The 13,107-nt window shown below is 45.1% G+C and overlaps 1 protein-coding gene across 1 annotated transcript in view; it reads right to left on the bottom strand.

Moving 5' to 3' along the window:
- Positions 1–13,107, bottom strand: part of LOC146810881 (electrogenic sodium bicarbonate cotransporter 1-like) — a 358,834-nt gene that overhangs the window by 78,181 nt on the left and 267,546 nt on the right. Inside the window, exons 12-13 of the mRNA XM_085617923.1 lie at positions 12,070–12,140; positions 8,484–8,675 (exon numbers count right to left, since the gene is read on the bottom strand). Coding sequence (XP_085474049.1) covers positions 8,484–8,675; positions 12,070–12,140 — 263 coding nt within the window. The remainder of the gene's footprint in view (positions 1–8,483; positions 8,676–12,069; positions 12,141–13,107) is intronic.

Genomic DNA, 13,107 nt, shown 5'->3' with positions numbered 1-13,107 from the left:
ATCGGAGAAGCGTAACGCATCTGGAAGATCCCGTCTTTATTTCTTTTGCACCAAGAACTTCAACGCATCTGCATCGCTGCAACACTTTAGTTGCCCTGCGTGTCGCATCTAAGGTACATTGACTTAAAGTGTCGCATTTAAGAACTTAAAGAGAAACTAAGCAACTGTATTGTGTATTTTTAATCGTTTAATGGTCTTGTAATAATCCTATATAAAGAATCCTTATTTTTAATATAAATACCTGTCTGGTGTCCATTTGTAGTGTTGTCACTTGGTTCCTGTATGTGTTCACAAATGCTTAACCTATAACGCTCTGAGATAAGCCTTGTCTGCTCGCGCCAAGCTACCTAGAGGGTGAGCAGGGGTTGTTTTGGTAGTGTAACCCCTTACCCTGACTAGAGGAAAGGTTCCCTGCTTGTCACAAGTACCTACCTGTGCCAACCAGAGAACCCGGATTCTAACACATCCCATGTCACTTCTGTAGTCTCGGGTGATGCACGGATGTGGCTAGTTACAATGATCAATGTTCAGTTGTGTATTACCTTGGGGCGGCTCATTTAAGGACACCTCCGTTTGCAACCAAGGGGTCTATGGATCGTGCGAATAAAATATATGTATTTTGAACTATCAAACTATTAACTCACCTAAAACTGCCATCAAAAACATATCACAGCTGGGTCGAGGTTTGTGTGGTTTATGCGTATTCCTATCCAGTAGCTCGTTGGGGTGATATGTCGGCTTGTGCGATCGGCCAGATACCTGGGTCAGCAGGCCTGCGGTTAATACCATGTATTGCTCGCATCAGTGAGTGTAGTCTGTACCCTGGTATAGTTCTAATTCACAGCTGGTGTATGAGATACAATACATCTACGGGTCCATGGCCGCAGTATTCTCATTCGCTTCCTGTGAAGAGGCAAGGCTGTCTACTCTGTCTCCTTGTGTAAACGGCGTGAGGATGGTGTCCCGGGCCTGCGCTATCGGGTACTTGCGTGGTCCCGCTGTCTCCTCCTGATGCAGTGTTGTGCTTTCTGCTTGTGCCCACATACCATAAGGGATTTCAACCAGCTATCTATTACTGGGGGGTGGGGCGCTATGCTTCCATCTGATTGTAATGAGGCGCTTCGCCAAAATTAATCCCAAATTTCGGAATCTGGAGGTGACCCTGCTCTTCTTGGATCTATTATACAGGCCCAATATACAAACCTCCCATGAGTGTACCAGTGGTGCATCTGTGCAGTGCGTTAGCGCTGCGGTGACCGCAGACCAGTAGGGGTTGAGAAAGGTGCAGGACCATAGCATATGTATGAGATCTGCATTTATATATTGACACCGCGGGCACGCAGAAGTGGCGGTATTAAAATACCTATTTATTTTGTCCTGCGAGAGATATGCCCTCTGTATTATGTATATTTGTATGAGTTTAAATTTTGAGCTACTCGGTATGTATGAGGGACTGGCGAGTATTATTTCCCATTCCTTCTCTGTCCATGGATGTCCTCTGTCTTTGCCCCATCTCTCCCGGAGGCTCGACATGGGTTTGAGTGGATGCGTGAGTAGAGCTTCTACCAACCAGTGTACTATATGCGAGCCTGCGCCCATGATATGCAAGTACTGCAGTAGCAAGTGTGTTTCTGGCTCAGTCGTTATGTCTCCCTACGCTGCCATCAAGGACCTCACAATGGAGTTATGGAGAAGGAATTGCCCTGTCGGTAGCTCATAGTCCGCCGTCAGCGCCTCAATAGAGAGCAGGGAGCCGTCAGCATAATGGTCGCCTAGTGTCTCTAGGCCTGCCCCGTGCCAGTGCTCGAGTGCCCCGTCCGATGTGCCCGTCCTCCCTCTAGGCGTCCCCGTGAGCGGTATCAGTGGAGCATAGGGAGTCAGGCTACATGTAAGGGATAGACCTCTCCTATAACACCTGTGCACCAGTGCCAGGTATATCTGGGGTGGGCGTGGGAGACGAGCAGTGGGGTGAAACAAGTGGTGGACCTGAGATTTAGACCACGGCTGCTGCGTGTCAGCCGTGTCATCCAACCCCGTCCCATTTAACCATCTTGTTACCCACTGTAGCTGGGCCGCTAAATAACACAGTTCCATATTTGGAATTGCCAGCCCTCCTTGGCTGGCGGGGGCATATAATTTCCACAACGCAACTCGGGGTCTGCCCTTATTCCAGATTAAGTCACGAAACAGACTTTCCAATTCTCGAAATATTTTAGCTGGGACATGGACCGGGAGGTTCGAGAAATAGTACAGCAGCTTTGGTAGTATTATCATTTTTGTCAGTGTTATGCGGCCCATGGCACTTAACAGAAGAGTCTTCCAAAAGTGTACCTGAGCTCTAACTGCGGAAATTGCTCTGATTAGGTTTCCTTCTAATATGTCAGTGGGGGATTGATACATGAAGATGCCAAGGTAACGGAACGTTGTTGGGTACCAAGCAAGGGTGGAGTTAATATTAAACACACTTATTTCCGCCATAGTTTTGCTAAATGGGTACGCTCCCGATTTGGCCCAGTTTACCCGGCGCCCTGACATTTTCTCAAAGTCTCTGAGGGTATCTGCTATAGTCATGGGACTGGCGTGTAGGTCCCGTATGTACAACAGTAATTCATCTGCATATAAAGAGACGGCATGCGTACTGTCTCCCAATAGTCTGCCCCATTCGTCGCTATCCTGTCGGAGTAGCATCGCTAATGGCTCCATGGCTAGAGAGAAAAGCAATGGAAACAGCGGGCAACCCTGACGCGTACCCCGTCTCACCTGAATAGTGTCTGAAATAAGCCGTCCTGTCCGGACTCTGACATTGGGGCACTGGTGGAGCAATTGAATCATACTCAGGTAGTGATCCCCTAACTCGTGTTTACTTAACACCGCAGCCAGGTAAGGCCATTCCAGGGAATCAAAAGCCTTTTCCAAATCTAGCACTAGACAGCCAGATTGCGGCCATCTATGCAGCGCGTATTTCTGTACCCTGAAAAACCTACGGATATTGAGGGAGGTACTTCTAGTGGGGACAACACCATTCTGGTCCAGGTGAACCAGCGTTTTTACCAACGGGGCTAGGCGTTTGGCTAGTATGGACGCAAACATTTTATAATCGGTGTTTAAGAGAGCTAGTGGACGATAGGATCCCAGGGACTCAGGGTCTCTGCCAGGTTTGGGGACAGAGATTTTGTATGTCAGTAATAGCAGAGTCGTCTACAGCAGCCTCATATATCTTCAGCAACTGCGGTGCTAGTACGTGCGCATAGGCATTATAAAAACTCCGCCGGTAGGGCGTCAGGTCCCGGCGTCTTACCATTCGACAACGAAAATATACTCTCTCTAACTTCCTCAAGGAGAATAGGGTCATTTAATTCTGCTCTCTGCTCGCGAGTAGGGTGTGGTAGGGCAATTTCCGCTGGAATCTTTACACTCCATAATGTGAACACATATACATTTTCTTTTTGCATTATGTAAACAGCAGGAAAACAGCAAGAATTACAGTCTTTTATCAAGAACGAAAAGATTTATTTTATAAACAACATATGTATTTCTAGACACATGTTGCTGCACAGCATTTTCTGTCTGCAGTAGTAAAATACATTATTTAGCAACCAAGAATGCTGATTAAGCAAAATAACATTAAGATAATCTTTATGAATTCTGAATAGTCAAAATATGTTTAACAGCTTCACTACTACTAACTGCACACGTAGAGGGTGGTCAGTGGCTGCACACACACACACCTACACACACTCACAGACATACTCCCCCCTGCTGCCAGTGGCGGCTAGTCCGATATGGCGGAAGAGTCGCCCCCTCTCCCCTGCCAGCAGCAAAATAATTACAAATAAAATGATAATAAACCCTTGTTTATTATCGTTTTTTTGCTCTCTGAGCTGCGGCTTGGGGGCGGGGCCAGGTAATGACAGGCACTAGGGGGTTGGTTGCACTGCTCTCAGTGCGCATGATGCTTTGGCCGACTGTCTCAGGACGGCCAAACCATCATGTGCACTAAAGCTCTCTCCAACCCGAGCTGTGGTGCTGGGTTAGAGAAGGCAGGCACAGGCTCCCATTCACACTGGGAGTGCAAATCGAAGGCGCTTAGGCCAATCCTGATGCTGCTCTCATGCATGAAAGCAGCGTCAGGATATGCCGCAGTGAAGAGGAGTGCGATGCGGTGGTGCGGCATGTGTTTTTTTTTACTTTGTCTCCCCATCTGTCCGTCCACCCCCCTTCCAACACCGCCGCTCTATCAAGACTCCGGCCGTTACAGAGTGCAGGATGCCCAGTGTCCAAACTGTTCCAGTGTTTGCCGGTGCTCAGCACCAACACTTTGAGCTAATCACTGGCATGCATGTATGAGAGTTCTCCACATGGTGGCGCTATGTGCCTATTTTGTAGCAGTGGAGTGTTTAACTACTTAACACACGTTTAAAAAAATGAAAAAACAAGCAGTTCCAGGCCAAATGTCACACATGTTTGAGAGTGATGGTTAATAGGTAATGCTGGCACTGACATTCGCATTAAATTCAGGAGTTGTGGGTGATGCCAGCTGTAGTGGGCTCCAGTGAAATACCTTTTTCTACAAATTAAGCACTGACGGTGGCAGGAGTGTATGGCCCACTAACACCTAATCACACTGCAATTTAAAAGTAGTCTGGAGCTCTGTGGGGCTCTCTCTCGCTATTGCTTATTGTGCTTTGTTAGTCCTCGTGCAAAGCTTTATAAGGGAAAGCTTGTGGCAGCGAACCAGAGAATCAGCGGTATTTGCCGAATGGGGCGAGCCACACACAGGTGTGTGACACGGAAAGCACTGAGTGCCACGTCGTGCCCCATGCGTCACTTGTGGGACAAGCCAGATGTACGACCTCCTCAACTTCAAAGTTCACATTGATGTACCTTGACTTTTGCCCTTATAACTTCGGAAACTATGACACATTCAACCATTCCTTCTCTGACATTTGCTTTGGCCCCAGCATTTGATCAGTTTTATATTAGACCATGTAATGTCTTATTGACTTGCATACCCAACTGTTCCCTCTTTACACTAAAAACAGGTTTTACACTCTCTAGTCTGCCAAATATCTTAATTCAGGAAAGTAGATCACAATTCTGATACCTAAAAATTCTTTAATTGGCTTTCCAGCAACACACTATGGCACCCGATTTGGATGTCGGGCGGAGACCGTCTGGCCAGCAGTCGGAGGCTCTCTGCCCGACATCCTGAGTTTTCTCTCCGACTGCCATATTTTGATTACTGCGGTCGGAGGGTGAACTTCAAGGGGATTCCGCTCCTCTTCCGACAGGCTCCGTGAGCCCGTTGGAAGAGGAGCAGAATGGTAATCCCTTCAATTACAGCTGATCCAGGCTTGGCTCCGCCGTCGGGATCACAACGTCATCTTTTTCGACAGCCAATCCATATTGGCCTTTCCAACATGGATTGGCTGTTGGAAAGCAACTTTGGGTGGCCCTAAAAGGGCCCACTTCACCCTGGCCCTCCACATATGGGCCTCAGGGACAATTCAACATCCCTGCAGGAATGTTTACAAACTTCCATTTTCCAATGCGAGCTTGCGCTACACGTGTTTTCAGCCCGCCGCACACGCTCCCATTGGAAAAGGAATGTTTCCAACCACACTATGTGCGGTCGCATCAAAATTAGGTGTCGGAACCACCAACCTATGGTCGGGCGGTTCTTTCCCTGTAATGATTTCAGGCGGACATAAGTCCGCCCAACATCGTAATGAGGGTCAAAGTGTCTTCAATTATCATTCACTACTTCAGAAGTTGGGCATATTTGTTCAAAGCTTCTTAGTCGCTGCCACAAGAATATGGACTCTCCCCTCCTTTGTCATATGCTTGATTCTGGAGCTTCTCTCTTCAACATGTCTTTTCTTTTTCACATTTTTGGATCCTTCCCTGACTGTTTTGGACCCTTACATCTGCTGAATTGATCCATGTACAAATGGACTTCTGAAGTTCACCAATTCTAGAGTTTTGGGATTAGGTAGCACTAAATTATTATGTTAAATAAATAACAGAGTCTCTAGTCATGATTTAATTATATTTTCTGTTAAACATGTGGCTTGGATTAAAGAGGGCCATCTTGAGCACTCCAAACACCAGTCAATATATGATTCCTTTGAGTTCAGTCTTCTTAAGTTCTTTCTTCATAAGCCAACGGTCAGCGTATCTTTGTAATTTCCACCACACACTAGCCAACATGTGTTTCGCCTCTGGACATTTGTATTCCATTAGACTTCATCAGGGCTGAAAATAGAACATTTCCTCAAATCATGTATCCAATGATCAAATGAACTCAACTGTATGAACTCGAATAGGAGAGTACTCCAGACTTCGTAACAGGTGGACCGTATTGAAGGCCAATACTGAGATCCAACTGTGGACGCAACTGCCAACTCAAGAAAACTATAGGAAACAGTAAGATACTGTATTACTTAACTTTGGAAAATAAGAGGCCGCAGTCCTCATAAAATATTACTTGTATTTGTAAAGTGCTCTTCAATACCTGTGTATCTTTGTGCTAAATAGGAAGGATGCAAGACTTAATGAGTTACGAAATAAGCATGTTAAACTTCCTCTGCAAATTTAGTTAAAAAGCACAAACTCTAATGACTAAAATGTCACCATAAAAAAAAAAGTCAGATGTAGGGATCAGGAGTTATTTTGAAAAAGGTTTCACAAAGAAACAAGAACTCAGAAAGTGGCCATGTAGTGAGGTCAGATACAGCTGAAAGGCAATTCAGTGGAGAACAGGGAAAGTTTGGATTGGAGCTTGATTCAAAGAATTCCTGTGGGCATTTGAACCTTTTCCAGAGGTCAGAAATCTTCAGATTTGCAAGGGTAGAAGTTGTGGCAGAGCATGGCTCCACAACGCCCGATACATTTTTTTTTTCATTTTCACATAACTGCAAATGTCATGGTCAGAAGCTTCAAATGCGACAATTCTGGAAAATGTCATTTCTGAGGTCTCGTCTTGTTTGGGTAACTTTGGCATCTTATTCTGATCTTACAGTTACGTAACTTTTCGAAGTCCTAACTTTCAACGAATGTTCTGAAACGTTCGTCTTGAGACTCCAAAAGTACCATGACTTTCAAGTTGTATTTGAGACGTGTCCTTAGGTCCAAGTGGTCGAAAGGCTTCTCACAACTCCTAGTCAACTTCAAAGCCAAATACCCAGTTGCCACTAGGTTGCTAGTTTTCTTCCAGAAAGATGCAGCTTTCTCTGTCTCCAAGATCTTTCTCTTCTTCGCAGTTGAGGAGAGGGGTTCCAGCAACAAGCAGGAACCTCCAATGAAGAAAGGACCCGGACCCCTTTGCCCTTGTGTTTGGGAAGCCTTCAGGTCTGGCTGTTTTCCTTATTCTCTGTTCTGAAAACCACTCTTTTTCAGAGTGACTTGTAGCAGTTTTTAAAAAAGTTTTTTTCTTTCACACCAACCAAAGACCGGTACACTTATAGCAGTTTTTAAAGGGTTTGCTCAGCTCCGATTGGTGCCGAGCCTTGAGCTCATAACATAAGGTTCTTGCACAATCCCCACCTATGTTTTACTACCGTTTGTCTCAGTCGCTGTCTCACAAAGGTGCCTTAGTACAAAGGAAATCCCACAGTGCCTTCTGCTAAAGTTCCCCACTATTGTGGCTATGAGCTTTGCTTAGATTTCTCTCCCTCTCCAGCCAAGGAGAGCCCCTCCTTTTTCTGAAGTTTCAACGGAAAACAACTCTAGAGCTAGTCATAACTGGCAAATTTGCTGGGGTTTTGAGAAATTTTTAATCATTCATTTTTTTGCCGTCCTTATATACCAAGGACTAGTTGAAGGGCTGTTTTGGCGGTTTCTGTAAATGTAATGGGGAAGTGCTATGTTTTTCATGCACTTGTGTGCAATACAGAATGCAACATCGGGGTAGGTAAACAACCATGAAGGTAACTAATTCTTATCTGATAGGGAACGGAGTGCTGTCTATTGGAGTAACATTTCCAAGTCCTGAATTCCCAAAGTTTTGTTCCAATGCTAATGCATTGTGTTCGTCTACACATATGAATTTGTGCTCGGCAGTTTTGTGCACCAGTGCAGGGGTGACACCAGTAAAAGGAAAATCTTTGTGTAGATATGGTGCTCTGCGGTGTGTTCCCTTTCCTACAACAGAATGATATGCGTTTTGACACGGCGCTGTTTTGTGTGAAATCTTACTAAATCTTGGCTTCAGAGTTTTCAGTTTCAACAGTTGTCATGGTAGAGTCTGTACTAAAACTAAATCAAAAGCTCGGTAATAAATACAATACCAATTGTAATACACAGAACATATGATGAGGTTTTGAAAGACAGACTCATAATACAGTATTTCAAAAGTAAAAACTGTGACAAACCCCACTCTAGATTTTGCCACAATTCTGGGATTTACAGATAGACGTGAGCCAACACACTTCGAAAGGATGCTTGCCTTAAAACACTGCAAATAATGTAAAGAAAGCACTTACACTCGTAGGAAAGTATCTGCATGTCTTGAAGTTTTTAAGCATGGTGGAACAAACAAATGTTCCAAAAAATAGCATGAAGGAGATGAAGGTGACATCTGGAACATAGTTACAGCTGTTCCCCACTAGGAGACCTCCAATGTTCAAACAATCTTTTCGAGTCAGCATGGACCAGTTCAAGGGCTGTTCATTTAGCTGATGTAAAGAAGAAAAAGAACAGAAAAACGAAAGGTCATACTTTAAAATGTCATGCCAAGCTAGAAACAAATCTAATAAACAGTGCAGAGTTGGGTGTCCCATAGATCTGCCGTGTTCATTGAAAGAACACATATGCCTTGTTATCAAAGTATGACAGCACAATAATTCTTAAGCATGTTCACATTGGAGCTGGGCAGCAACACACTTTCATCCAGTGGGTAATGAAACCAGCCTGCCTCCACAGCTGACAAGATAAACCTGTGTCTGAGATGATCGGCAACACATTTTAGAGTTAGCAAAATATATTAATCACTTGAATGCAACTTTGGTCATTATTGTGTGCAAACAGGGATGTATTTTGGTGAAAATCGGTTCTGAAACGTAACTGTAGTCCTTTACAATTATACTGTTGCCTAAAAGATGTTAACAAAATATTACACAAAGCAGGATTTCCAGAGGAGGACATGGTAAAGAAAAGTTGGAAGAGAAGGTATCATTTTAACATGTAACTGTAGTTCTCCATCATTGTTATCTTTATCATTCATATTATCTTTGTTATCATTAATAACTGTTAGGATATCCATACAGGCGCCAAACTGCTTTATTAGTATCATATGGAAGCAAAAACATATGAGAAGACCCAAAGGATAATTTTGCACCGCAAAGAGGTGTACTGATACGTTGCAGCAAAAAAAGCTGATTTTGTAGGATTTGTAGGAATACTGCTTAATTGTCAGGATTCAGGTGAGGCATCAGGTTCACAGGGGTTGGAAACACTGCAAAACAGGCCAGTGGAAACTAGCAAGAACAGGAATACTAGACCGCTATTTGCAGAGTAGTCACTCACTTCCTGGGTTTTTGCTCATTACTGAGTTATAGGTGGTAGAGCCATACTTAGTACCTCCATTTGTCTTTAGTAACATTGTGCTTCACTTTTCATATCTGTTCGTATGTGTATTGCGTCACTCACATGTGTTGTTTTTCTGCCTCTCGGTTCCCCAGGTAGTCACCTCTCACGTTGTCTTTTTCTTTGAGCTGTTTCTTGTCCGTCCACTCCTAGTTGCTGACCGGTGTGTTTGCGGTAGCGTCCTGGGTCTTCTGCTGGACTCCTGGCCAGTTCATAGGTCACCCACTGTAAGCCTGGGCTCATTCTTTGCACATTGTTGGTCCACTTGCCGGTCTTATATGCTTACATACTGACTTTTATCGTCCAGAAAGTTCAGACCTATCTCCTAACATCAAGACAGAGCGGTGCCGTCCCTTGGGTCAGACGACTACATGACTGAGAGCCAGCTCCAGGCTGGTGTTTCTCGGTCTCACTCCCCTTTCCCTATTTTTCCCCAAATTTCTACGACTGGTAGCTTGCTCCTCTCTGCTTACCGGCATAGGTAAGTAGGGATGTAAGGGATTTCAGCGGGTCCACAGCTTCAGAACCCGACCACCATGCATATTAATCTGGCAGCATTCCCTCTGCATACCTTACCAAATGGCTGCGGAAGGTCTGATTGATTCCTCATGGGCAGAGCAGACCATCACTACTGCACATGGAGGAACAGGGGCTGAAATTGAAACACAAAGTTTGCATTATGTGACTAGACATTGGTCTAGTGACCTGATGCCCACGCTTAGAAATGGGAAGCTTTCCCTCACGCACAGCTTCCTCTGAGAATGGATACAACATACTTTTGGTACCACTATCTTTCCAATGGTTTATAACTGCACTTTCGGTCACAAACCACTGATACAGGAAGGGGGATGCCGTAAGGAGTCGTAATGTGGACCTTAATAGACGTGAATCCATTTGTGAATCTTAATGTAGTTGCAGTGCATAGCAATTGTGCATTTTGCATTCACAAAGCCTGCAACTGGGGGTTCCCAAACTTTCCAGGGCATCTCTGTTGTGTAATTTCCACTCTTCGGCAGATTTACACATGTGTAGTACTGCACGCGTGAAAATAGATTCACAAGTGCAAACTCGCCTTTTGTTTATTACTTGTACTGACGGATCAAGCCACTTGCATTGATCGGTTGACTTCACATGGAAGAAACAGTGTGTATTTACACAGAGAGTAACCATGTACTAGACAGTCTTTCAACCATGTTTTAAGCAGAAGAGCGCAATGAAAAAAAACACTAAGAAACACAGCTCTCTCTTGCCGGGGCCTCTCCTGTTACACATAAAAAAAATGTTTTTTTTGCAGTTGACATTCACTTGAAAACGATCATCCGTGTGCAGGCCTTCCCTCCTCCGCTCCTCCAGAGGATTACAAGACATGGGCAAAGGAAGGCCCGGTGCGTTTCACTGAGTGCGGGGCCCTTTGTGCTTCTTAGAGATGCATTACTAACTCTGCAAGAGAGAGATATACCTCGCGCTAGGCAGACCGAACAAATCGGCTATCCTGATGATGTTTGCATTACCAGCACAGGAGCACGGTACCCAGCACCGTGCTCAGTTTGCACAACACGTGGAGAAGGAAAAGCTTGACGAACAAGAATTGCAGGGGACAGGCACCAACGCACCGCTGTCTGAAGAGGGCAGTGTACACACAGCCGCAATGACAGGCAGCGCATTAAGCCTTCTCTGGGGTTACTTGTTGTCTATCCTGCACTTTGCATGTTGCAAACACTAGCAGGCAATTCAGCCTTCCATGCTTCTTATGTCGACACATTGAGCACGACTGACTCGGGTCATAAAGGGAGGGTGTGCGTCCATTCAGTGGGTAGTAATATTTGTTACCAATAGTGGTATACATCTGCACTATGGAAACAAGCACTGCATACAAAGGTTAGCACTGTGAGCTCGGATTTCCTATTCCCTCGGATGGACAGTCACGCATAGCAGGAGACCAGCCGGTGAACAGGATGCACAAGACACTCGCGATGCATTATGGGACACCGTCCAAGGCAGAGGCCTGAAACAAACTCCATCACCACAAACACGCCCCAAAACGTAAGAAAAACACACCGCAACAATCAAGAAGAGAATTGTATCACGAAAACACTCATAATCATAAGTGTGAAAGACACTAAGATCACAAACGCATATGAAACTGGAAACACTGCAGGTAAATGCAACACCGCGAAGGGCATAGTCTGTCATGTCTGTACCCTAGAGATAAAACCGAGAAATACCGGTGAGGGGCCAGTCTTCAATAATTATTCGGTTAATCCACAAATAATTCTTCTGGGGTAAAAACAAAAGACATGTATTATAATATTATGCTTGATAGAACATCGGATAACATGTACCGTGTATGGCTGCACGTGCACGCACATCATAAGGGTGCAAAAATCCCTCTGAAAACATCAAACCACAAGCCGATGTGCTACGAGTGTATTGCTTTCTTCTGGGCATGGCCACGTATTGCTGTAAAGGGCCAATGCAACTTACCAAATAGAAAGAAGAATTCACAGAAGAGTTGTAAACATCAAATGTGGTTTCATTCAATACCGACTGGTTCGCTGCAAGAAAAACAAAGCAGGAAATTATTCTGTTTCTCCTTCTGGTGCAACTGGATGTAACATTAATGATAAACAGGACCATCACTATCAATCGGACACTGGAACTCCCCCTAAACCCTTGAAAATCATTTTCTTACTACCAGCGACCTCGTAAATAAGAATATTACGTTAGTAGGCACCTGTAATAAACTATTAGAGTTAAAGAGTGACATAACAATGCCTACAGAAGAGCTACAGGCATTAAATGCCTGCCTCATCTCAGTGTACACTGATGCAGGTGTAGCTCAAATCATATCTTCTTCAGGAAAGAAAATGTTATAGCAAAAGAGCCCCCCCACCTCCCTCCAGCGCTCCACAACCCTCGCCCTCTTCCAGGCGTGCCTATCTGCATTCCAGGGGCCTTTTTAAGCAGATGAGATAAGTGCATTACCTCCTCGTCCGTCTTCCTCGCCACAGTATTAACTAATGAGCCTTCGGCTCCCACAGAAACTCCAAGTATAAATTTACATTCTAGTCTCCCTCTCCCTCCAATATGGCCCCCAGCTACGACAGCCAATCCCATAAAGGGACACAGAAAGCACCTGAACGACCTGTTTTTTTGTTTCTGCACTACTCCGAGTGCTGTGTTCCTGCTGGTCAGGTAAGTGTGGGGCGGCGGTCCTGCTTTAGCGGACTCTGGGGCCCCGTGATCGTTTGGCTGGGGGGACTTATGTTTATTATTGTGGTTCTTGATTCTGCTTATGTCCCCCTAAGCAGCGTGCCTCTCCGGTTTTCACTTTAGCGAAACCGGCGTGGCGGCAGTCGGGTCGTTTTGTGTCCCGCCTCCTTTCTGTTCATGCGCCTCTATGTCCTGCTTTAGCAGACTTAAGGGGCGCGTTTTCGGTGTCTGCAGACCGCGCGTCCTGCTTCAGCGGACTTCTGCGGTCGGCGCTCTGTTATGGTTCGCACTTCCTTCTCGATGCGCTGT

The sequence above is a fragment of the Triturus cristatus genome, chromosome 7 (genome assembly GCF_964204655.1).
Source record: "Triturus cristatus chromosome 7, aTriCri1.1, whole genome shotgun sequence".
Taxonomy (NCBI): Eukaryota; Metazoa; Chordata; class Amphibia; order Caudata; family Salamandridae; genus Triturus; species Triturus cristatus.
Note: the sequence above shows the minus strand (reverse complement) of the source record. Positions and strands in the feature narration are given on the sequence as shown.